Source organism: Emydura macquarii, unplaced genomic scaffold, assembly GCF_026122565.2.
Source record: "Emydura macquarii macquarii isolate MOO-44397 ecotype Brisbane River unplaced genomic scaffold, CSIRO-AGI_Emac_v2 contig_2481, whole genome shotgun sequence".
NCBI lineage: Eukaryota > Metazoa > Chordata > Testudines > Chelidae > Emydura > Emydura macquarii.
Genome location: NW_027132618.1, coordinates 2,036,796 through 2,063,460, shown reverse-complemented (window position 1 = coordinate 2,063,460; position 26,665 = coordinate 2,036,796). Strand labels below are relative to the sequence as shown.

General features: G+C 38.2%; 1 protein-coding gene across 2 annotated transcripts in view; it reads left to right on the top strand.

Moving 5' to 3' along the window:
* NEGR1 (neuronal growth regulator 1) overlaps positions 1 to 17,845 on the top strand; it is a 526,075-nt gene extending 508,230 nt beyond the window's left edge. The window contains exon 7 of one of the 2 annotated variants that reach the window (XM_067563319.1): positions 17,714 to 17,845. In XM_067563319.1, the coding sequence (XP_067419420.1) occupies positions 17,714 to 17,838 (125 nt within the window). In that variant the 3' untranslated portion in view covers positions 17,839 to 17,845. The remainder of the gene's footprint in view (positions 1 to 17,713) is intronic. The other variant, XM_067563317.1, reaches the window with a different exon arrangement.
* The last annotated feature ends 8,820 nt before the right edge of the window (positions 17,846 to 26,665 follow it).

The window sequence follows — 26,665 nt, the reverse complement described above, 5'->3', positions numbered from 1 at the left end:
ACCCACATATTATTATTTATTACTTGTATTACCAAAGTGCTTAGAAGCCTTAGCTATAGACCAGGACTCCGTGTACAAGCACAGAACAAAAGATACTTAGATTGTAAGACAAAGAGCCTGACACAGTTTTCATCAGCCTGACAGGCAGTAGTTTCAACCAACCAGCAGCCTAATCATTGTCAAAGTTTTTGTAGGCATCACAGAAAGAGAGAGTTTTAGAGAGGGATTTGAAAGAAGATAATGAGATAACTTTGCAGATGTTCAGTGGGAGCTCCTCCCAAGCATGAGGGGCAGCATGGGAAAAAGCAGAAAGGTGCTTATTTGAAAATTTAACAAGTGGGCAATGGAGGTTGGTATCACGAGCCAATCTTGAGTCGACATTTCAATAGCGAATGAGAGATGATAGGTTGGCTGGGGATAGGCTGTGAAGGGCCTTGGAAGTGAAGACAAGCAGTTTATGTTTGAGCCGAGAGAGTAGAGGGAAAACAAAGCAATGGCTTAGCGAAATTATTTTAGCATGATATACCCCTGGATATGAGCAGGGAAAGAGTGCATTTGTCAAACCCAGAGAAAAAAGATGTTGCAGTAATCAATATGTGAGATGATGACAGCTTGAATGAGAGTTTTAGCTGGGTGGATGGATAAGAAAGGCTGTATCTTAAAGGTTTTATGCAGAAAGAATCAGCAAGATTTAGCCATAGACTGGGTGTGGTGATCTTGAGAAAGGTCCTAGTAAAATTATTACTTTTGCTGATGAGTGATAATTGCTGTAGCTAGTATTTTACTTAACAATATAGCACCTATTAACAAAAGGATTCTCTAAGGTTGGAGAACACCCGTGTGCTAAAGTCACTGCTCTTACAGAGACATTTGCATTTTATCTAGTTTAAAAATGGGAACCTTGAGATGAACCTGTGGGAATTATCCTATATGAATCTATTATTTAGAATTGTAGAAAGCCTAAATGTTCACTGACTTCCTTTAAAACTGCAATTCAGTGGTTTAAACTATGGCTTGTGAAAGAACTGAACTTTAAAATAACTTGACATATAGAAGGTGGCATAAGGATTCCAAGAAAGTATACTATATACATTTGGGATGTCCTGGCATTCTAGTATGGGGAGAATGAGTGAGGAAGATTTGTTGGAACAGGCAGTGGATAAGCATTTACCTTCAACTTAGATGAAGATTGGAAGGTACTGTACTGTAAGAGTCTCATTGGTGTGAATCTGCTGGAGATTCATTAGTCAGTAACTGATGGCATCCAAATTACTGACGATCCATCCATCAGCCTATCAGCACTGATAAAAGGAAAACATTTAACTCTTCTACAACCCACTATTTCATGTTCTGATTATGTTTGCATTTACTGTATCTATTATTTCTGTCTGTTTTCCTGTGTACTATTTTTGTTAATTCTTCTATAAATTAATTGTATTGATTACTTAGTAAGTGTGCTGCTTTTAAGAAAAAGGCACATATAACCTCACTTTGTCTGCTTTGGGAACAAATTAAAGTAGAGGAAAAGGATACAGGAAGGAATCAGGGAAAGGGACTCTAATCTGAATGTTAACAAAAGTTGAACTGGTGGCTTTGTTGCATACCTGTGGATGACATCCATATTGTTATGATCTATTCAGGAACCTTTCTGAACTGACAGAGTCAAGCAAAAAAAAAAAGCCTTTAACAGACTAGTTTGTAAAAGTCACCAGTAAAGCGACAAGATTTCTTCTTTGCTGATGAAATAAATAATAAGACCCTAATTTTTACCTCCAGGTTTCACCAGAAAGCACTTGACATATTCCAGAATGTTTTTAATCAGAGTTCTGTAGGAAGATCTACCACAGCCTAAATATTCTAATCAAATGAAGACTCTCAGAAATAGAACTGTTGGAATGTTGCAGATATTGCATCATTTGCTATTTCTGTTTTAAGGCTGGACTCCAGCCACAATACTTTAGGAGTGAAATTTCATAGAGTCTATAAAGTAGACATCTATAAAATTAAAATGTTGTGCATAAATGAGTAAGTGAGGGGGGACCATGAGATGGTGAGCATCCTCAGTTCCCATTAAAACTCACAACAGTCGAAGGTGCCCAACATATCGTATGAGGGACTAATAACCTTGCAGGATGTTATTGACTTACCAAGGCAATGGGAAATTGACAACACATGCAAATATTTGGACCAGTAAATCTGTCTTAACCTAAAGTGTATTCACTATGAATTGTGCCTCCCCCAGCTATACAAACATCAGACATAGTACAGAGCTCAAGGCAGATTATTCCATTCAGCAAATAAAATATTCTGATTTACTTGTCTAATAAAATGGAGCCTTTCGTGCCAGATATGGTTGAACAGAACAGCTCAGCAACAGTTAAGTCTATGGACAATAATAACTGCACTTGCCAGGAACCATGAAAGCTAATTTTGTTATCTTAATCCTATAATAAAAGACAGTATCCCCAATGATAATTTTGCCTGGATATGACTTAGTTACATCCATTGGTATTTGGTAGGCGATTCCATTGACTATGGAAAAACACTATTGCATTCTTTTATATAATACCAGACTCCTTAATTTCAGTCTTCATCTTCTGCCAGTTTTTTCCATATTTTTCCCATGCTCAGACAACTCAAAACAGTGAAAAAGAATTTTACTAAAAAATTCATTTTGGGGGTTAGAACAAGTCTGAGAAACTTCAGCTTCTTTTCTGAAAGTTGTAAGTGGTTTACAATGGGCCTAGAATGAAAGTGCCTCCACAATAATCACGACAGAAGAATGTCACTGCCGTGTCATTATAATTGGTGCTATTTATTTGGTACTGAGACTGAGGGACGGGCAACTGCTTATAAATGTGCTTTGGAGATTACAGATGATCTCGAAACAGCTGGAGATTTCCACAAGTCAAGGCGAGGAGAGGATGCACCGATGCAGAATAGATTTACCAGATGGTAGCACATTCAAGTAGATAAGTCAGCATACAGCATGCCTCAAGAGATCTGGCTTGTTCCAAGATGACCCAACAGCTGGTCACCTGGTTATTTCCATTCCTGTTTCTACTAGCCAGACTTTACTGAGGCTACTTTAGCCTGAAGGTTATCATGTCCAGACTGCAAACACAAGCAGAAGGTTTATTCAGTAAACCCTGGCAATAAGGGTCTTTTAGTGAAATTGAAGCATTTACTGAGAGATCCATTAGGAATTTGAAGAATAATATGATAATGTGTATGTCTTCTCTAATTTTTTTATCCTTTTTAGAAATTCTATTTCAATAGTATTTCCATTTGCAGCTCCAATCAGAGTGATTTTTGAAGAAAAATGGCAATTTTCTTCAAAATTGCACATATGACCTACTTTACATATTAAACTACACTTTACTGTAAACTTGCTAATTAATATACCATGATCTTTGGGAAATGAATGATAGATGAAGGAAAGTTATTTCCAACCTACTGCAAAATTAGGAGCCCAGTTTTACTGCAATGAAAACTGTCACCATCTTTTTTTTCTCCAGTGAAAGCAACTTCTTTGCCCAGAAAGAATCAGATTGAAGGTTGTTACTTGATTCTGAATAGCTAAAGTATGTTTTGTTTTTCTGTTGCACCCCATATATGACATATTGAAAATATACCCAGTAGTTTTCAGTCTATAGACACTAAAGATAAAATATTCATCCCAGCCATCTGAATGCAAGGGAAGTGCTGTAGAACGTATCTGACATGTTTGTGTGGGTGGGAGGGCAGACGGGATCAACTTTAAGTTCTGGCTGGAGATCCATAGAAGCCCTGCCAACAGAAACTGCCCCGGGGAGGCACTGAATCATTGCTTTTCCTTTCTGGCTTGACACCACTTACTTGGAACCATAACATAACCATCATAACCTCTATGACAAAATAGAGGTTGCCAGATGGTTTGAGCTACTGTATCCTAGTCAGCAACATGGGTTGGACCTTCAGAAGCAATCTGAGTTTAAAATGGGTCCACTTTAGTTTTCCTCCTTCCATTGGCTTTCAGCAGATGTTACAAATAACAGATATTGAGACAAATTCATCCCTTGTGTGACCCATTTGAAATCATAGTTATGCCAGAAATGAAATTGGCCCGTTATTCCCAGCGTTGAGTCTACCTCAGCTCATGATTCTGGTGCTCAAAGAAAGAAGTCTTAGGGAAATGAAGATATTAATTTTAAGGTTCTTTCAGCTGAAGTTTTTGTTGAAAGAAATTGCCATATCAATTACACCATAACTAGTTAGTTGAAAATGTATATTAAGTCTATGGGTATGTCGATCAATAAAAAGTCAAATTAATTGGTACTGTATCCTGTAAGTTACTTTTGAGTCTTCATTTCACTTCATTCAACTCTGTTTCAAATTCTCTTTTTACCAAATGTGAACTCAAAGCTACAATCGAACCTAATTTAATTCAAGAACCTAAACTTGCACAGCTTTTCTCTCCCTCAGTAAAACACATCTTAGTTTCCTAAGGTTTGTGTGAGCTATTATTTCTGGGCATATTATTGCTTCCGTGTTTGGCTACAGTCACTGCACTACAGTTGATCATTGATCTGTAAAGTGTTTTGGGAATATCCTGGATATGAAAGGAATTATAGAAAACAATATATTGTTTTAGTCTATTATGAATGATAAATTTAATCAGTACTGGGCTGTTAATTAGCAGCTAAGGGGCTTTTTACAGGGTTTTATGTTTTGTTTTTTGTTTTTCAGTATCGAATTGGTCTCATTTGTCATTTTGGAAAACATGAAATTTTCAGTTACTTACCTGAAAATATCTTCTTTTTTTTTTATTCCAAGTATTCTAGTGTCTTTGTATTTATACAATCTGGATATGATTTAATAAGCTATAAAAAGACAGAGCTGGTTCATACCAAGGAAGTCAGATTTACATAATTTTCCACTTGCTTATAGAGCCACAGCAGTTCAGATTGTCTTTTACTTTGGGGAGACTGTTTTAATATGATAAGATGAAATACCACCTACAGTATCCTTGATCGTGTTAGCTTGACTGTTGTAATAAATTAAAGGTTGATTTGTCATACTGACTTTTAATATAAATTGCCATTGTAATCAAAGGAAGCAAAGGGTAAAAGAGAAATGAAAAATAATTTCACTTTCACTAAGAAATAATTCAGATTATTCCTCAAGGTAGGGCCTAATCCTGCAGTCCTTACTCATACGAATAAACCACTAGCTGCTAAAGGACTTCTTGAGCAAGTGATGGTTTCTAGATCGAGACCTAATTTTGTATTTTCATGAATTTATTTTATTAGCTGTAACATGCTTGGGAATTAAAAGTGATATTTTGTTCATGTCTCTCAGTCTCTGTATAATAAGCCCAGCGTAAATTGAAAATTGCCATGAGCATGACAGGTGTGTCACAGATTTATTTAAAAGGAAAGAAGTGACATTTTTAGTTTTGCTTTTCAAAACACACTTTGATTCCAAACTCTCAGGACTGGAGTACAAAGCAAACTAGATGTGATGCACCCTTTAGTCTTTCTTTATTTTTCCATTTATTTTAGTTCTTCTCTTCTGTTCTCAGTTATTCCTTAATCTTGTAGTTTTCAGTGATTTTTAGTGAAAGAGTCAATGTTGCTGTATGTTATTATTTGTGTAGTTCAATAGATGTGCATGGTAGGAGCAGCTCCAGCAGCAGCCAAAGCAAGGACCAAAGCAGCCAAAGCAAGGCATTGGAGGGAGGGGATAAAAGGGGGCCCACCACGCCCCCCAGCACTTTCTCTGGACTTTCTCCCTTCACTGTTCTTTCCATTTAGCGTATCTCCTCCCCCCCACCATCCCCCCATCTAAATCCACTCCAAAAATAAAACCAAATATTGGCACTAACATGCCATTTGTCACCATCACATTGTTCACTCTGCTGGTATGCTCTACCCTTCCTCTTACCCCGTGTTTGTCTTGTCTATTTGGATTGAAAACTCTTTGGAACAGAGACTGTCTGCTACTCTGTGTTTGTACAGGGCCTAACACCTTCTTGGTTGGTCCTCAGGCACTATTGTAATAAACATGATTTGTAATAATGGTTCTTTACAGACAAATAAATGCCAGGTCCATCCCTCCAATGAGCATTCAATCTGTTACTCTGTTCCTGCAAACAATTATTACCAAGTGCAGTGCTCACTTTCAAAAATGGTCCCTTTCTGTTCTTTTCTAGTCTATTCAGGTTCTCATACCATCCCCATTACCATAGTACCTGAGTGCCTGCTAGAAATCCATTAAGCAATGTGACTACCATTTGTCATGTGATTCTTTTTTTCTCTCAAAAGTTATGAGGATGTTTAAATGTATTTTTATTTTCTGATATGATGTCTGCACTGAATATTAAGTATTGTTGTGTAGTTTATTTTCAGTGTGTGCTTTTGGCATTCAACCACACTGAAACCTGTCAGATTTACCAAGAAAAATCTTGAAATGTGACTGAATGTCATTTAAGTTTATGGGACGATTCACTGAAGGTGGTGCAAAAAAGTGTAAATTACTTCCCAGGGATAGGCAAGCAATGATACCACCTTTATTTGCCACTAAGGCTTCATAGATGCTCCTCAGAAGCTGCTAAGAAGATGCGCTGATAAAAATTGCATTCCTTAGCTACGTCAGCTATGCCTTTTGCTAGCCAGTGCTGCCTATGATTTTAGGCTGTTCTGTCACCTAAAGCACACCTCAGCCAAGCAGAGGAGGAGTTCTAGCCATTTCTCTGTTGCAGCCTCCTCCCTGGGTAGAATTTCTGTGGCTGCAGCACTATGCTAAGGTTTACACCAGTATGAACCAGCGTAATCTAGCCCTATGAAAAGTTACCTCTAATTAAGGTGCAGAGAATACAGTAGTGCCTCATGTCATCTCCTTTTTATTCAACAATTATTTTTCTGATGTTTGAAATGTAGTGATTTTAGAATTATGGATTATTTTACGTAATGCCATGCATCAGTCTAGTAGGATCCTTTACTAGATATACAGGTAAATTCAAATGTTTAAGGCACTGTTCAGGTAAGCATTCAAAAGCTGGTGCTTATTAATAACAAAAATTGGACTCAATTTATGACAAAAGTAGGCTCTCATGAGATTTCAGCATTTGTGCTACTGGTGTTGACCAGAAATTTAATAGGGAGAAAGAGAATGAACCCTTATTCAATATTTCAGAAGCTCCAAGAAAAACTTCGATCTTCTTGCATTTGGAATAGTATAGCAATAATGCCATCCAGTTGATCATTGTCATTAAAAGGTTTGATTTTTCTGTGACATGGTTATCTGTTGATGTCAATTTTTTTAGTTGAGTTTTATAACTCTGGCTATTGGACCCATTTATCTAAGTTGCAGATGTTTATAATAACCACAGATAAAATTTTCTGTTACCGTTTTCCCTGTATATGAGCCTTTGTTGCACCTCATTAGCATCAATTCATAGATTTAAAAGAGAGAAAAAAAAATCCAGAATTTAGAATTAATGAAGGTTTGTAACCAGTATAGACAATTCCACAGTATCTCTATAGGGCTCTAATCAGGCAGAAAATGAATGGGTCTTAGACACTAAGAAGACCTGTAAGTATGTTTTGGGAAGGAGAATTATAATCCAGTGTTTATATTGCTTTGCTTGTACCTTTTTCTGTTCCTTGCCTAAATATTAATAAAATATAAAATAAATAAAAGATTTGAGGAAGTTCAGTCCTGCCAGTGGGTGAAAGTTCAGTGGAGTTCTTTTTTAAGGGAGCACTTTTACTGGGAATAATGCAAAAATGCCCACAGCAGGTTCCAAGAGCAGGTCCAGAATCTTCAAGGACTTGCTGTCTAGTAAAACTGGCAAGATATAGTATTGAAGAATAATATCTGAAGCAATAGTAATGTCGAGAGCCAAATCAGTTTTCTGCTATGTCTGCATTTCTAAGACAGTCCATTAAAAACAAATGTAGCAGAAACTAACTAGTCTAAAATGTAAGCTGATAGATATATAGAAAAAAATACTCTGAAAGAGGTCATAAGATGGCAAAAAAGTATCACCTCAAATCAGCAGGAGTTGTAGTAAAATGGTCAGCACAAGATTAAAGATCCCCAATATTGAATGGGACTATCAACTATCAAAACCTGGATTTGCTACTGTGCCTCACTTCCATCACAGGCAATATGGGATGGCATTCTACAGCACAGAAAGTATATCAGCAAGTATCCAGCCTCTTCATCAGTTACAAATGGTGTTATGGCAGGCTATGAAAGTGAAGGATCTGTCCACAAACCTCCATCCGCCACTGTGACAGGTCCCCCCTGGGGTACAACCTGGAATTGGGGTACCACTGTGCCCACTTAACTCTGCAGCCTGGGTTGTCTCTCAAACTTCTTTGCTAGTGACAAGCAGCAAACCCTTCCAAGTGCCGTTAGCACTCAGCCCAACAGTAGGTAGAACCCTACATCCCAGCTAGATTGCATGCTCTCAAAACCACTCATGAATCTCACAGAAATATGCCCCAGCCAGTCTGCCCCAATACCCTGCCCTGCACCCCGAAGTTGCCCTGTCCTGCTCTAGTCAGAAGTCTGACCGGTAAGTTTATCACCCGGCTCATCCCTGCCTCAGTGTGGAGAACATATACACCAATTTTTGTTAACTGAGTTGAGATTTTTCTAAGCACTTCACTGAAACACACTGTTAAAAATATAAAACAGGTTTATTAACTACAGAGAGGTGGACTTTAAGTGAGTGTAAGTGGGTGGTATAAGAGATTAGACATAGGTACCAAAGAAAATAAAGATAAACATGCAATCTAAATCTTAAACCGCTAACACTAGGCAGTATCTAGCTTAGGCAGTTTTCTCAGCCCCCTTGAATGTTCCAGTTCCCAGTTTACAGGCTTCTCCCAAGCCTGGCTCCAGTCTCTTAGTGTTCCAGCGTTCCTGTTTCTTTCAACATAGATGGGGAGGAGAAAGGACCTCTGTTCCTTCTTTTATATCTTTTTGACCAGGAGGCTAGCAGACATTAGTCCAGGCATGTCCAGGTAGGCTCTGCTGAGCCACCAGGTTGCTCAGTCTCTCCTATGTAAGTGAATCATAGAGTTGAGCAATCTCTACTGTATAGTCTTGTGCAACTGTCATTGTATTGTGAATTCTTTGTTTACAACTCCTTTCCTGGTTGATGGCTGCTGAGCCCTCCTGGGAGGGGATGCCTTCTCTGCTGTTACTAGCAAGCTTATCACATTTTCCAATAACAGCAAAATCTCATAACTTGTTATATACTAGCAATTCACATATTTCTACACAACAATGGGTTTTACAAGTTTATGACCTTCCATTAGATATCTTAAATGGCATGCTTAATATGAATGATTGTATTCATTGTAATATGAATGATTACAATGAATATGGGGTTTACGGTGTGCTGCTTTGGGGTACAGTGTGATACAGCCACCTGGCCACCTCCTGTTTTATCCATCCTCTCAGGACCTTTAGTCTACTGTGGTGATTTTAATTCACACTCTCTCCCACTGGGGATACCCTTATAATGATGTGGATGGAGTAAGGCCAGAGGAGTGGGCGTCGATAGTTAATCTGCAGCTTCTATATGATCATAAGTAGCCACCCATTTTCCATAGCAAAATATGGACCTTGGATTTTTCTTCTGCCCTTGCCTTTTCTACAACTGCATAACACGCTCCAGTGGTTCTAGAGCATAAAGTGCTTGATATGTTTCCTCAATTCCAGCATCAGCCAAGCCTAATCACAATGGCCATGCAAATGCCAACTACAAGTGACCTCCAGAAACCTGATGGAATTTCTGGAAGGCAAGGTGGGATTTTTTCCAATATCAGAATCAGATATTTGAAACAATATTATGCCGTCTACAAGACGTACTGTGATAAAGTTCTGGCCACTGCAAAGATAGCAAATGGCAGATGGCAGAGATAGCAAATGTCAAAAATCGGGACATGGATGGGGGTAATAGGCGCCTATATAAGACAAAGCCCCAAAATGTCAAGACTGTTCCTATAAAATCGGGACATTTGGTTACCTTACTACAAAGAAACCTGTACTTTGTGGATTTTGTCACAGTGGAAGCATTGGTGTGAAGGAAAGTCTAACATACTAAGTAAATTTGGGAGTCCATTGCTGCATCTGCCTTCTTGTCCACTTGATTGTAGATTCTGGACAAGGCTCAACTGGCTACTCTCCAGCTCATTCAGAGTGACCACAAATATGCACTGGATTGGCCTGGTTTCCTCTCCACACTGTGGCTGTGGTGCAGCTTTGCAGACAATAACTCATGGTGGAGCAGAGCCCAAATCTCCATTTGGAGGATGGTTTACAACACCTCACCTCCCTTAATTCAGAGGCTATCCTCTGTTTACAGAACTCGGGCATTGAGCTCTGATGTCTGCATACAAGAAGAACAAATAATAGGGCTAATCTTACTCACACTGAATTCAAAGGAAGAATGTGGATGGGTCTATATTTCTGAACAGGATCCAGAATGTTATCAAGAACACATGGGAATAGGAAAAGAATTCAAGTGAGCTAATGGATGGCTGTATACATGGTCAAGCATTTTATACATGAAATATTAAGAGTTACACAATTTCTTCTGGAGTCATGTTGCCTCAAAATGGTCAATTCTTGAGATGGCCCCAAGTTGCAGTATTCAGACCCATACTGCAATTTTCCCAAAGTTTGTGGATATTTACAGCTGAAGTTTTGGGCAGGTACAAGAACCTGTGGGACTAGAAACTGGGGCCAGGGGGTTCTGGGCTGCTGACACTTCTGAATCACCACTGGAAGGATAAACTGAGTTTCTGCTGGAAGCTAGGCACAGCAGGAAGTATTGCCCAGCAGGGTCTGAGTGGCAGCCTTCCCAGTGCAGTCAACTTGGAAGCCATCATGGGGAGCTGTATGAGCAATGACACAGACTGCCTCTTTGCTTCTGCTCCAGACCTTGCCTTCCTGTGGACCCTAGACCCTGGTTTCTCACCCTGGTTTTTCCCCGACTCTGCTATTTGCCTGCTACCTATGACCTGGTGCCTGACCCTGACTTCCTGGTATCCTGATCCAGCTTGACTAGGGCTCCACTACTTTCAACTTGGTAACTGACTGGTGCACACAGGCTCCCACAGCCTGGCTCTGACAGTTTGCTCAGATGACCTTCACCCCCCTTCCCTCTCCCGCCACACTCATGCATCCAACCCCTCCAAAGAGGATGGAAGAGGTGGGCTATGCTCCAATCAGTGGCTCCCCCAGGTCCTGCGACCAAGAGGACCAAGTCTGCAGATAGAGAATCTCGCACTACAGACCCAAGTGACACAGCTCGCTCCCAAAAGCACAGACCTTATGTGAGCAGCTATTATGTTTATAGGGAGAAGCAGATGCACTATGTAGACAAACAGACCACCCATCACCTGAACTGTCTCCTACAGTGCTGCTGCCTGAATGGTTTTAATTCTAGAGGATCCTGAACCAATGCAGGCTGCTTTTCCTGCTCCATCCTCTAATGTACCCCACAGACCAGACTACAATAGGCTAGTGGTCAGCTTGCTCACTGGCAAAGCGTTTGATTGGGCTTTCCTCTCTGTTGGAGCAGAACAGTCCAATGCTTTCTCACTGGGACACCTTTCTTCTCTACCATCCTTGATGACCCACATTGTGTCCACTCCACACAGGCTGCCCTCTGGCAGCTTCACCAGGAGCAAGGGGCACCCACTTCCTACATCGCTCATTTCCAATGTTTGCAGCTGATGTTAAATGAAATGAGACAGCCCAACTATACCAGTTCAGTACCAGAACAGGCTGAACACTGCCATCGCAACTGGACAGCACCCCAGAACCTCTGAAAACTTCAGCACTTTGTGGACTTTGCGAATTTTTATAGGCGATACATGGCCAGCTTCTCTAAACAAATAGCCCCCCTGACTTCCTTCCTTCATAAGGTCATTCGATTCACTTGATCGCCTGAAGCCCAGCTCGTTTTTGACCACCTCAAGACTGCCTTCACCACAGCCAATTCTTGAACACCCCCAACCCCACCTGTCCATTTATAGTGGAAGTAGATACCCCCAATGTGGTCCTTATGATTCAGACCATAGTCAGTTCTACACTCTTTGCATTCTACTCTGAAACTCATCCCCACAGACATGAACTATGAAATACAGGGCAAAGAGCTGCTCACAATAAAAACTGCATTAGAAGAATGGCATTGCCACTTTGTGGGACTCTGCAACCAGTACAGGTTTTTAGTGACCATAAGAACCTTGAGTACCTCTGCGAGGCTCAAGTTTTGAACCAGAGGTTGTTGAGGTGGGCCTTGTTCTTTTCCTGATTTGAGCATACAATTACTTATCACCCAGGAAAACAAAACTGGAATACTCTATCACGAAAGGGGGAATACTACTGAGAAAACAAGGAACCCACTTCTGAGCTCTCCCTCCCCCCAAACTTCTCAAGCCTAGTAATTTGTAAATGCCACAATTCAGTACGACTTGCTCTCACTCATCCAATTCTCCTTGAAAGAAGAGCTGCTCACCCAAGGGGTATAATCTATGCCATTAGTGGCTAAGATGCACCATTTCGTGCAGGATGGGATAACCTACATTGATGAGCATTTCCCCGGGGTGCTGTGACTGGAAGTGCTGTGGCTGGGCCACGATGCTGCATTGGCAGGTGACTGTGGCAGTCTTAAGATCTCCTGTATGGTTGCCCATTTTTCCTGGTGGTGCCTAATGCATGCCAAGGTCCAGCTCATGTAGACTCCTGCAAATTTGTGCACGTTCCAATATGCCCCTTGCCACCTTAGTACTCCTGAAGACTCCAGCCTAGGACCACCAACAGGCTAGCCTTCAGTGAGGAGCTCCCAGCATCTGATGGACACACAGTAGTCTTAACAGATGTGGACTGTCTGACTAAGATGGCCCAATTCATCCCCTGCAACCACCTACTCTCTGCTGAGACCACCACCCACCTCTTGGTGCAAAATGTGGTTCTGAACCTGGTTTGTCCCCAACTCTTATGTTTGCCTGCTATCTGCCCCTGACTTCCTTGTATCCAGACCCTGCTTGACCATTACTCACCTTCTGACTGCAGCTTGGTAACTGATCGGTGCACACAGGCCACCCATAGCCCTGACATTAAGGTCCATCTCTAGAAAGTTCAGTTCAATCACAATTTCATACTACATATTTTAGTTTTCCCCCAAGCTATTTCAAATAAGCTAAAAAACTTATAATAAGCTATATATCAAAGTGAAAGAAGTGAGTGCTAACATTTTTACTGAATGCCTTTTTTGTTTTCCCAGAAAGTAAATACCTAAGAATTAGCCATACTCAACATTTTGCTGATAACTTTTTGGATTATCTTATTCAAATTAATATTTTTCCATAGTTCCATGCCGAAAAAGTTGACCTTCCTATGATGTTTGTTATAAGGCTCTTATCATAACTATATTTTCAATAGTGACTAGTGGTTTTAGGTGCCCAACTTGAGACAACTTAAAGGGGCCTGATTTTCACAAAATATTGAGCACCTGCCCTCTGAATATCAAGTCCCTTTAAGGTGTCTCAAGTTGGGTACCCAAAACTTGGAGCTCCCCAAATCACTAGCCACTTTGAAAAAATATGCCAACCTATTTTGTGTGTATCCTGCATGCAGGACAGAGATCTTCAGGCTAAATTGAGGCCAGACATATGTGTTTGCTGTTATCTGAGTGTACTTTTAGCATAATTTATGGATGTCTCTAAATAAACTGAATGGCTGTGATGCTTCATAAGATAGTCACACACACATACACACACATCAAAACCCCTAACTTGCATTAAAAATGTCTTGAGTTAGGGAATCAATCATCCAAGAAACTGCATAAAGAATAGGGATATTCTTGCAGTCACATTGCTCAATTATCTGAAAATTCCTAACCTTAAAAATCTGAATGAAGGGTGCCTCACAAAAAAACTAGTATCCATAATAACAGACTATGCCATTATACATCAATGTGATGCCTAATACAGCCAAGTGCAACAAAGAGGGGGAATTGGGAATTTGTTTTGATGTTTTTAATGCTGAATTGAAATTCAAAAAATTTTGTTACTTCAGAATTAATATACACATTGCTCAGAAGTAACTTTGAGTTCCAGTTCAGTCAATTGGATAAAATCCATTTAATTTCTCTTTGTAATCCTCTGACACAATGCTGAACTCATAAAGATCGTCTAATATCAAGATATATTAGACAAGTGTTATTAATATGCTGGATATTTAGTAAAGTAATAATTTTCTACTGCAGAAAGATTGATATTAATGGGAAAACATGGAACCTAGAGAGTTAATCAATTATTAGTCTAGCTACTCTGTCACCAAAACAAAACAAAAATATATATAGCAGGTGAAATATTGCTGTATCTTAGTTTTTCTTCACTCTGATCTATGTGGGTCAACTCTGACATAAAGATGAACATTTTATGCAGAAGCAAAGACAAAGACCACACAAAAAATAGAGGATGAGTTAACAAGTTAATTACAATAAGTGCAGCTATTACAAATAACTGCAGTTAATTAACTGTATTAACTACAATAAGTGCAGTTAATTACAAATAGTGCCGTTATTATTTCCAGTTTACCACTTGTTACCAGTTGAGTTTTTCATGAGATATAACCATCACATACAGCACTACTGTTTTCTGTGCGGGAGAGATTTTCCTATAATAAAAACCACTGCCTAGAGGAATTAAACACAATGTGAAATTTTGTAAATGTGTCTTTAAATGATTAAAACACTCAGAAGATTATTAACTGTTGCTTTTAATTTTATGAGGGAAAAATTGATCCATAATATACATTTACAATAGTATTCTCTATATTTACACTTTAGTACCCTTTACTCTGTGAATCGCTGTATTCATTTTGTCTGATTTCAAGCCTTCATCTCAGCCATGAATTGTTTTAATTCAAGTTTCTTCTTCCTTTGAAAAATCAAATTTTCTGAAGAGTCTTTTCCAAGTTTGAATGAAAACCTTTCAGACTGGTTTCTGAATCTTGTGTTTTTGAGAGAACAGTGAAGCAAGTTTGTTTATCGAGGCTACAGTGGTTGGGCACCCGGATAGCCTTTTCAGTCATATAAACAAAGTGACCAGCATTACTAGTATCCCTAACAATATGCATACAACTAATCAGGTTACATTTACATAAAAATTAGACTGAGATAAAGTGGTCTAAGTACTTATGAGGGAAGGTGTTACTGTAATTTTAACAAAAGTACAGACTAAGTTTTCAAAAGTACCTACTTGACTTCATTTTCAAAAGTGATGATATAGACACTTGAGTCTCAATTTCTTGGAATTCAATAGGACTGAGGTTCTTAAGTGCCTAAAGTCACCTTTGAAAATGTAACCCTCCCACTAGATAACTAATTTTTTTTTAACCAGAACTGTGCATTAGACCAGTTGGGCAGTACAGGCTAATCAGGTTAAAGGTAAAGAGGTGGCAGCAAGGCATCCTCTAAAACTTTACAGGTCAGATTCTGATACCTTTACTCATGTTGAATAGTACCTTACACTACTAATAGTCTTGTTGAAGTCAATGGGGCTATTTGTGAGGTAAAGTGCTACCCAACATCAGTAAGGGTGTCAGAATCTGGCCCTAAGATGTTAGTGGTTGGGGGTAGGGGAGAATTGATTAGAAGGTGAGAATGTGTGAACAGTGACAAATTCTTCTTGTAATGAGATAACCATTCCAAGTCCCTATTTAGACCCAGTTTAATTGTGTCGAGTTTGCATATGTGTTCCAGTTCTGCAGTTTCTCTTTGAAGTCTGTTTTTGAAGTTTTTTTTGTAGAAGTATAGCAACTTTCAAGTCAGCTACAGAGTGTCCTGGGAGATTGAAGTGCTCTTTGACTAGTTTATGGATGTTACCATTTTTTATGTCTGATTTGTGTCCATTTATTCTTTTGCGTGGTGACAGTCCGGTTTGGCCAATGTACATAGTAGAGGGGCATTGCTGGCACATGATGGCATATATAACATTAGTAGATGTGCAGGTGAATGAGCTCCTTATGGTCTGGCTGAAGTGGTTAGGACCTGTGATGGTGTCAGTAGAGTCGATGTATAGGCAGAGCTGGCAACGGGGTTTGTTGCAGGGGTATGTTCCTGGGTTAGTGTTCTTCTATGGTGTACGGTTGCTGGTGAGTATTTGCTTCCTAATCAATGGTTGTGAATAGGCCTCAACTACTCTAACTGAATGGACTTTACTCATATCTAACTTCCCCATTGTTGTTGCTTACCCTTAGATGTATATATATATATCTCCTCTCTGATTTCTGTTCCTTACATCTGACAAAGTGGGTTACAGCCCACAAAAGCTTATGCCTGCAGAAATTAAATTTGTCAGTTTTTAAAGTGCTACAGGACTCTCGTTGTTTTTGCTGTATACAGACTAACATGGCTACCCTTCTGGAACTATTCAGAATGCAGAATCAAGATCATAGGCAGTATTGTGTTAGAGGCTAGTAAAAGCCCATATCATAAATTTCTGGTCTGTACTTTGGCATTGTAGAAGCTATGAGATATTGAGTTGTTAGTGTTTGCACAGTCTTGAAAATGAGCACCTATGGAAGGGCCCAAATTCTGCTTTGAGATTCATATGTTCATTTTCAGTTGATTTCAGTAACAGTTGCAGATGCAAATCTGAGGGCATAATTCAGTGCATGTTGATTATTAAATCAGACTTTTCAGTGGTTCTCAACACAACTATCATCTTATTTGTTCCTTAGGGTTTATTTTTCTTTTTGTGTTCATGCTGTATTAGGATTCAAATAATAATGTTCAGTGACTAATTTTGATACTGTGTTAGCTGAAAAGTAAAAGCCCCATCCCTTTGTATCATTTAGAACCGTACGGAAAATAGGAATATACAGTGGAAATAATCTTGCATTCTCAGGGGATATCCAGGATGACCTAATAGTTTTTTCATTTCTAATATCTAGACAACAAAATGAACATTTTCTGTTTTTGTCTTTTTATTAGTCATGTTTTAAAGACCCAAACAAAGTAGCCAGCAATTAATCTGAATGCTGCTGTATCAAAACTTGGTTTTTATTTCTTCAGTTGTTGTTCCTTTTAATATACTGTTATATTTCTTTATTCTATTTGTATGTGTTAATTATAACTATAATTTTACTGAGATGTTAAAACTGGGGATTGCAATATATGTTTTCATTGAGAAAAGGTAACACAAATCCCTTTTTAAAGAGAGTGAAAATAAACATGGACCTCCTGCCCGAGAAAGCTGTCAAACTTTGGTGTCTAAAGTTAGGTACCTGAATCCCATATTTAGACAACTGAGTCAATAACTGGATCTTCAGCGGTAGTGAGTGCCCACAATTTTCATTTACTTCAATGGGAGCCTTAGTGCTCAGCATATCTAAACATTGACTCAGGTGCCTACACAGGCATGTAACGGCCTAACTTTAGGCATCCATGTTTGAAAATGTTGATGCTAATAATTATTTATTGTTGTAGCTATGATGATAACACAGATATTACCAGGCCTGTCTTGTGGTGTGTGTTTCTAGCTTTCAGCTGCATTTTCCAGTTATCTTCCAGTTTCATACTGAGCACTCACAAAACAGAAAGGAAAATGCAAAGATTGCTAGTTTACTGTAAAATAAAAGAATTGGGGGTGGGAGAATAGAAATATTTACTTAATCTGTATTCTTTTCTTTCCAGCTCCAAGTACAGCCCAATATGGGATTACCGGTGGTGCTGAAGTTCTATTCTCCTGCTGGTACCTTGTGTTGACACTATCCTCTTTCACCAGCATATTCTACCTGAAGAACATCATTCTACAATAAATGTAAAGAACCATAAAAGGCTTTTAAGGATTCTCTGAAAGTGCTGATGACTGGATCCAATCTGGTAGAGTTTGTTAAAAGCAGCGTGGGATATAATCAGCAGTGCTTACATGGGGATGATCGCCTTCTGTAGAATTGCTCATTATGTAAATACTTTAATTCTACTCCTTTTTTTGATTAGCTGCATTACCTTGTGAAGCAGTGCACATTGTCCTTTTTTAAGACATGAAAGCTCTGAAATTCCTTTTAGAGGATATTAATTGTGATTTCATGTTTGTCATCTACAAGTTTTCAAAAGCATTCAGTCATGGTCTGCTGAGTTGCAGACTGTAGTTTACAAAAAAAAAAATTGCAGTGAAAATATGATTCTTTAAGGCTGCAATACAAGTATTCAGTTGCCTCTTTAAATAAGATTCTATCCACATTCAGACATAAGCATTTTTTCTTTAAAAAAACAAATCTTATTGCCTTCAAAACATTTCTTCAAAATATAACATTTATCTAGATTTTCTTCTAGCATGATATTCAGGTTTCAAGAATGAGCCTTGGAATATGACTGCATTATGCAGTTCTGCTTCCCCACCCCATCCACCCCACCATAAATTCAGCATGGGTGTGCCTTCATAAAATACTACTTTTCTCTTCCTCTCCAATAATTCTGGAATATGTTTTGGTAATTGATAAAATGTAAGTTCAAGAGTACCTAATCTCCAGTTGAGGACAAAGGTGCTGTTGGCTGAAAAAAATATCTTCTCTTCCACCTCCAGTGGGGTAATGGAACTGCTCCAAACTTTGCCCACAACAATTAGACTACATGATATTTTTTTAACCAGTCAATCAAGTATAGCACAGGTACATTTCCCTTTATTTTTTCCCTCTGGTGTGGTTAATCTGTAGATTCTGTCTGTAAAACAAGTTTTCCAGGTACAAAATACAGCACAACTCTCTTAAGAGACTTCTTGTGAATGTAGCACTTTTCCCTTTCATCCCTCTAAATCAGAACTCTTAAAAGGCTGTATGTGTGAGATGGTGACAGTCCCTTTTTTATTACTGGCCAATTTTACATGAATTAGTATTCTTGATTTGCATTGTATTAGCTAACTTAGCAATGATACTTTCATTGCAGAATGTTTTGAAATCTCAGATATTTGAGAACATTGAACATACATTTAAAATATATATATTTAAAAATAAGTGGTTCCAATAACTATATTTTGGTGCACATAACAAATGTTGGCACACTGCATCTTAATTGCCAGAATTTCATTAGTGCACTACTAATACTGTATGACTAGCTTACCATCATAGTTAATTTTGCCTTTCATAAATGACACTTAACGGCCCAATCTTGCAATCCCAACAAATTTCATTGAATTCAAGAGAAATTTTGCCTGAATAAAGGACTGGATCCTAAAATAGCATATTTTATATCTATGGATATAATAGAACTGTTTTTTTTTTAAAACGGCCTCTAATTTTGCTGACACAATTTTGAGCCCCCAATGTATTGCACAATCATCCAGTAAATTAATTGTGCTCACTACGTTGCACCTGCAAAATTGGAGGCGGAGTCGAGGTTCCTTTAAAAATTTGTCCCATTAGGAAGTTGACAATATGTGGTCCAGTTCATCACCCACTGAAGTCAATACAAAGATACCTACTGACTTAAATGGAGTTGAACTGGGCCTATACAGAAAGATCCACTGGTGATAAAAATTTCTAATTAAAACATCAGTTACAGTATAAAATTATTATCCAGTCACTTGTTCAGTGTATACAATCACAGTAGATAATACAAAAATTGTTGCCATGTAAAAGTTGCAATTATTTACATCAAAAGAAGATTGTCACTGACCACCATATTGCTAATTTGGCTACTTCTTTAGTATTATTGCAACTGAAATTTCACTCAGACACACTCCTATTCAGTTATTTTTTGCTACTGTATTAAGCTATGTAATTAGCTAGCTGAGTACTGTACATATTCAGCACTTTCAAGTTCATTTTGCAAATATCCTATTTTTTAAAACTCAAATTATGAATTACTTTATTCCCTTGATCAACTGCCCCATTACTAAAATGTAAACAAAATGTGTGGCAAATATGTTGTAATTACTAAATGACGCTTAGATAAGGAGCATAAAAAGAATACACTGACTCCATACGATGGCAATAAAATGTCTTGAATCATGCTGTTTGTGTTCAGTAATAGATTAGAATATTTCTATTATTCTCTTCAGCTTGCACACTAAGCAGTTTCTATTTTCATAAATATGGCATTTTTTAAAAACCTTTAACAACATGATGCAATTTTATTAGTTGAGGATGCAGTGTATAAAATAGTACGAACCATATTGCAGACTATCCTGACATTCTGATCACTCTTGTATTGCAGCTTTAAAGTGCTATGCTCTAGAGTCCATTCAATAGAAAAAAATGGTGCTGCAGAAAGTATTACATGTCAGTATGGTTTTATGAAGAAAGAAACAGATCAAGAAGATGTATAACTCAGATGCCTCTTCTCCCATGAATTAGGAATTGTTTCTATACTGTAGCTAGACCAAATTCTATATTTAGTCTAGTTGTTTTCATGGTTACTGACACATGGAATGTGAGGATTCTGGCAGCAGAATAGAGTATGGAAACATTTTTATTAAATATGAAAAAATGAAGTATTTAGTTTTTTGCATCATGAGAACATTCTTGCCAATAAAGCCAATGGAAAACATGGGCCAAGTTTACAACCCAGCCTCTGAATTTGCGCTTGCGATTTTTGAAACACAGTTTGCGGCATGCAAAAACCCATGCAGAGCTGATAGATGTTTTTGCAAAAGCAAAAACCAATCTTGGTGGGTGAAACATTTGCTTCTGCAAACTAGGTGCCTAAATATTTATCAGCACTGCATGTTCAAAAGTGATAGCTTGTGTGTACAAATTTAAGAGACCAATCCTGCACATACTTACTGGGGCTACTCATATTGGCAGTATGCCTGTCATTGAATGGTTGTAGGATTGGTGTCTCACAAGGTGTTTTTGAGCATTTGATCATCTAAGGCTCCAATCGTGCAAAGAGTTATGCATATGCGTAACTTCACGTACTGAGTATTCCCAATGAGTGTACTCTCAGTACATAAAGTTAAGCACGTTCCTGAGTTTTTGCAGGATTGGGTTCCAAGTCAATATTGGTCGCGTAAAGTTACCTGCTTCTTAGGTTAATCTATTCCATATGATAAACTGATCGTTGTACAGCTTGGGACTTATTGGGACATTCTTTCAGTATGGACAGTGTGGACCGATGCAAATTAAATACAGTGGCATTTTACAAAATTGATTAATCTTTTAATCTGTGACAAATATTTGCTTTCTATCTGATTTTTACATGATATATTCTATGCTCATCCACTTGATACCCCTTACGGTTCAGATTTTTTAATCAATTACTGTTATATTTATTCCAACCACAAAAAAATATGGAAAATAAATGGATTCGTTCCAAGCAGTACAACTCAACATTTCTTATGCTAAAACTATTCTCCCACATTTGAATTACTAAAGTTTGTAACTCCATAAATTCCTGCATGTGCAATAACTCAGGTCTATTACCTATCATTGCATTAATGACATATATGGGCAATGATGCTGTAATTATAGTGTCGCTGATCATGATTCTTTGCTAATATTGGATTTAAGGATGTCTCAGAACTTCTAATGCAAACAGTTTCTCAAGGGTTTATAACTTGGCAGAAAAATGTATTCTTAACTTCATATCTGGACAGCTTTTTTAACTTTTCTATATATATTTAGAAAATATGCTGTTTCTAAGATACAGGAGTATTGAAGACATCACCAGTGAAAGCTGCTCTTTTGCACATTTTCAGAGTTAGCACTCTAGCAAAATAGTGGTAAACAATATGCCTACCAAAATATCTGCTTACCCCACATAACTGTATTAAAGAATGTGTATACCAAAATATGTATTTACCTGGAAAAACAATATGCCTTAAAGCCTAAATATGCATTTACTTCTAAGACTGGATCTCACTCTTCCAGTGTGGAGGTAAATAATCCATATTTCACAACCTGCCATGGAAGTTTTTGTTTCTTAAAAAACAAAACATGTTCAGTTCTTTTTTAAAAGGTATTAAATAATTTTAAAGTTTTTGCACAAACTAACATATGTGAGGCAATGAAAAGTTAGGAAGAAGCTCTATCCTGAGACTCTGACCTTCTGAATAGCAGACAAGTAAACTTGTTCTCAGCAATTTGCACTGAGGAAATGACAAGGAGTTTGGTGGTTGCCACTGAAACTTTTTTGTTTGCAAGTAGATATTACAAGATTCCATATACTTACTAAAGGGAACGCTGTGAATATGGTGGTAGAGTAAATTAATGTAAGGGCATTTATGAAGATTTTAATTGGTATCAAAGGATGCTCATTTTGAATTTTTCTTCTCCCTCTCGCTCTCACAGAAGCCCCCTCCTAGCTGGTCCTATCTCCCTGTCCTTCCCCAACATAATAATATTTTTTCCACCTCCCAAGCCCTCCTGTTCTCTACCTACCTCCTTGCTTAGCTCCACTCCCTACTCTGTATCAGGTAACTCACTGATCACTTCCTTCCTATTTCTGGCCTGAGAGTTTTGTCAAGAAAAAATAGCTGAGGACACAGGTTATTCCAGCAGTTTCTGGCAGTTGCGAAGTAAAATGGTCATATCAGGAGTGCAGTCAGGGAGAAAGAAGGTGCCTGGCAGTAGGGAGATAAGGCAGGACTATACTTACTGCATGCAAAAGTCCCAGCTGGCTCCACTTCCCAGCTTCTGGAAACCTTCACTCATTCATAGCATTGTACCACTATTGACGGTGGCTTTCCAAAATCCATAGGACTACATGCAGCTTACACTGGCATCAGTGCATGAATATGTGAGCGCAGAATTTAAACTTTAGAAAATAGTTTATCCTGAAAACACATAGAGAACTGACCAGTTAACTCATATTGTTGTACATAGCACTGAGCCTACTGTAGCTATTATAAGAGTCTCAGAACAGGGTACAGTGTTAAATACGGTACCACATGCACCACATTTCCTAAAGGCCTATGCAGCAAAAAACACCAGCTTGGCTGATGACCTAAAGAAGCTCCGCATGCCTCCTAAAACCTGCTCTCTGTTCCCAGGGAGAACTCTCTCCCAGGTAACAGCCTCATGATGCTTACACAGATAATACGCAATCAGCTATGACTTAGCCCTTCTATCTCCTCAGAATGCCACATGAACAGTGTTGAAGACGTACTGAGCATGCAGTACATCCTCAGATGTCCTTATATCAGATGGACATTCCCTTTGTTGATAGATATCGAGTGCACTGGAGAAGATTTGTAGAGAGGAAGTGTGGTCTGATGACAGTAGATCAACATGACTGAATTCTGACAACAGGAGTGAGCACATTGGCCAAAGATTACTCCTTTCCCCCATAATAAAATAGTGCCTGGGAGGGAGGGATGACAAACCACACCTCACCAGCATCTGGAGTCGGGGGGGAGATATGGCTCATGTTGCACAGGGAAATATTTTTCATTATTCAAAAAATTGGTTCTTAAACCAGAGCTGGCTTCTATCACTCTTTTATGAGGTTGAACCATGTCCTAGGATGGTTGTAATTCCCTCAGACCATGTGCCCTAGCTGGAGGTGGATAGATGGATTCTGTTAGTGGAGGGTTGTGGAACTGTTCCAACCTCCAAGTTACATAACTATCCAGTGCCCAAGCTTTTTACAATTTTTGCCCTGTGCACAGGACAACTTATCTTCTGAATAGGTCTGCTTGAGAGCTGCTGATCCAGATCCAGTACAACCTTAACTTTTCTGGCTGTGCCAAAATTTGTGTCACATTCTTTGTTCAGCTATGGAGGGTAAAAGTTGTGAAGTGAAGACTTCATTTTCAATTTGACTGGACTTAACCATACTCATTAAACATTAATTGAAACATTAAATGCACTTAAATGGATAAGGTCTGCTAACCATTCAATTATATTTTGCTTTACTCTATTGAATATTTAGAGGAAGGGGAGGGATCCATTCTTCCTTCAGAATGGATCCATAAATTATAACTGAAAATAGCCAAGTCAAAAACAACTGTAATAAGGATAGCAGAAAAATGCTGAAGGGATTCCAAATGAGATCCACATTCTGTCCAATACCTGACTCTGGTCTGAAAATTAATATCATTTTGGGTGTATTAGATTTCCCCAACTCACCATCACTGCTGACCAATAATTACTATATGCATATATTCTTACCCTAACACTTCTACTTTCTGTTAAACATATGCCTAATTGCTAGAGATTGAAGGCTTCTCCACTTTGTGAAGTTCTTCTGTTATAAAATGTAGATATCAACATATTCATTTATCACTTCCTGTAAACCAGAGAGGAATCACATCTAAACTCAGGATGCCTAAATTGGATTGTAAATATATTAGAAGCTCAGACTTCCCGTGATTTGGTAGGATCACATATAAAGCTGTATTTTAAAAAAGATTTTGGGCCAGATTCTCAGCCCTCCTATAACTGTTTTATACCTCTCCAATAGGGACTGCTCTAATTTATGCCAGTAGCCATCTCCATGATTGGGTAAATGTAAAGGTGACATAAACTCACCTTTTGCTTTGATCCTGCTCTGAGCACAGCTCCGCCCGACCAGAGAATTTGGCCCTTAATCTTCAAGATCTTTAAATAGAAATATAAACAATAATGAAAAATAAGGTAGTAATTCTACTTGCAATTAATGTTCATCTATTCATATTTCTTTTATTCACCTTCTTTGGGAACTATGAAACCTGGTAAAACTGAAACCTCCAGAAGTAAAATAGATTAAATTTCTGTAGCAAAACACAGAATTTAAAGACAGGGAAAAAAGAAAATATTGTAAAATTAATGCCAATAAAACCACATGAATCTCCCCAAAAATGTTTTAAATATGTGACATTTGTTATCCCTTCACTGCCTTTTTGCAGCCTGCCTGCTAAATAAATGCCTGTAATGATGTATACATTATATTCAGTGTCCATTGGTTATTAATTTTCAACCAAAAGCAAAACACAATTTACACATTGCCAGATGTGAAATATGTGCAATAACATAAGTCTTCAACTTACCAAACCCATTACAGTCATAAATGCACAAGGCCCATTAACCTTAAAGGCAGATACTTAAATGTGACTCTAGTGGGAATAAACTGTAGGGACTTAAGATAACACTGATCTTGCCCTTTTGTGGATTTCCAATTGTGGAAAGGGGAGACTCATCCCTTTTCCAGTTTTGTGGTTATGTTTCTACACCACCACCAGTATAAAAAGTACCCTTTTCTCATCTTCTGGAAGATTAATTTAACTTCCAAGATACTAGTCATTTAGATGTGCTTAACATTTTTGAGATATCACTTGAGGTAGTGATACTTCATCAACTAAATACAAATCAGAGAGGTAAAACATTCCGGGAAGCTACAGTAAAAGTTGGCCAGTCTGCTTCCACTTAATGCTAATGAGACAGTTTCTTGTAAAAATTCCAACTTGATAGAAACTACAGGAGGTAGCATGGTTCATTAGGCTACAAAAGCTTTAAAATGTTAAAAGGACTGGTTTTCCTCCCTCATTTCAAGTGATTTGCTAAAAGCACTGCGATGTTCCACTATGGAACTTTGAATTCACTATTCCCTTCATTAATTTTGACCTTTTTACATTTAGAAAAAGTTAACTTTAGGGTAAGCCACTGCAAATTCCCTTCCCCCCCCCCCCCAGCAATTGGAAGTGTCTTTTAAACTGAAGAGTCTATGAGTTTAATACAATAAAGCAATGGGGCTTGTTTTCCAATACATTCTGATTATAAATGAAGATAATGTGCTAAAAATTAAAGAATGTAAATTGCTATTTAACATGTTTAATTACCTTTAATCACACTGTATAAATCCATTGGGCCTTTTTACTATTTGCTCAAAAGGAGAAGAAAAACAAACTGGATGATGCTAGTCCTGTGACCTGACATCCTACCTAAAACACACTTGAGCAGTGACCTAAAGAAAATATGGTCAATGGCTCTTCTATAGCTACTCCTTTAGAAACTGATGCCTTTGATTTTAAGCTGCTTTAGCTGCTGTCTGTCAAAAATTCTCTCATTGCTTTCAGTGATCTGGAAAATAAGCTTGCAAGCCAGCCATGTGGAGTTCAAGATAATTTAAAATAATAATAATAAAAATTACATAGCACAGTTGACACATTCTTCCAAAGTTTTATTCTAAGAGGTTTGCATAAATAATGTCCTTTGACACAGTTAATCAAGCAGACATGTTAAACCACAGGTGAGCAAAAAGCCTGATTATTATTTTTAAGATTTAATGAAACCACCCTATAGACAAGAAAACAGGAGAATCCCTGAGAAGCTTTTTTATCCACAAAGTGTGTTTAGCTGTAAATCTGTGTTGAATTGTTGTTACAAGTTTCCAAGTCTTTGTGGTGACTAAAGCAGGTTGGAAAATGTTAATGAAGACACACTTTTGGCAAAAAGATAGAAATTAAATTTTTCACAATCCTTCCCTTTCCCTCCCCCACTCCCCCATTTTCTGACCAACTCTAGTGGTGACAACCTAGTTAGAGAGCCAAATCCTGTTCACCTGACTCACTCATGGCCTGCACCTGTTCTCACTGAAGTCAAGGCAAGTTTGGCATTGATTTTAAAGGGGGGAAGATTAGGTCCTGACTGACCTCAATGAACAGTATTCCATTCATGTGAGGAGGGTTTAGCCCACAATGTATAATATTCATCAGGTGCCACTATTATA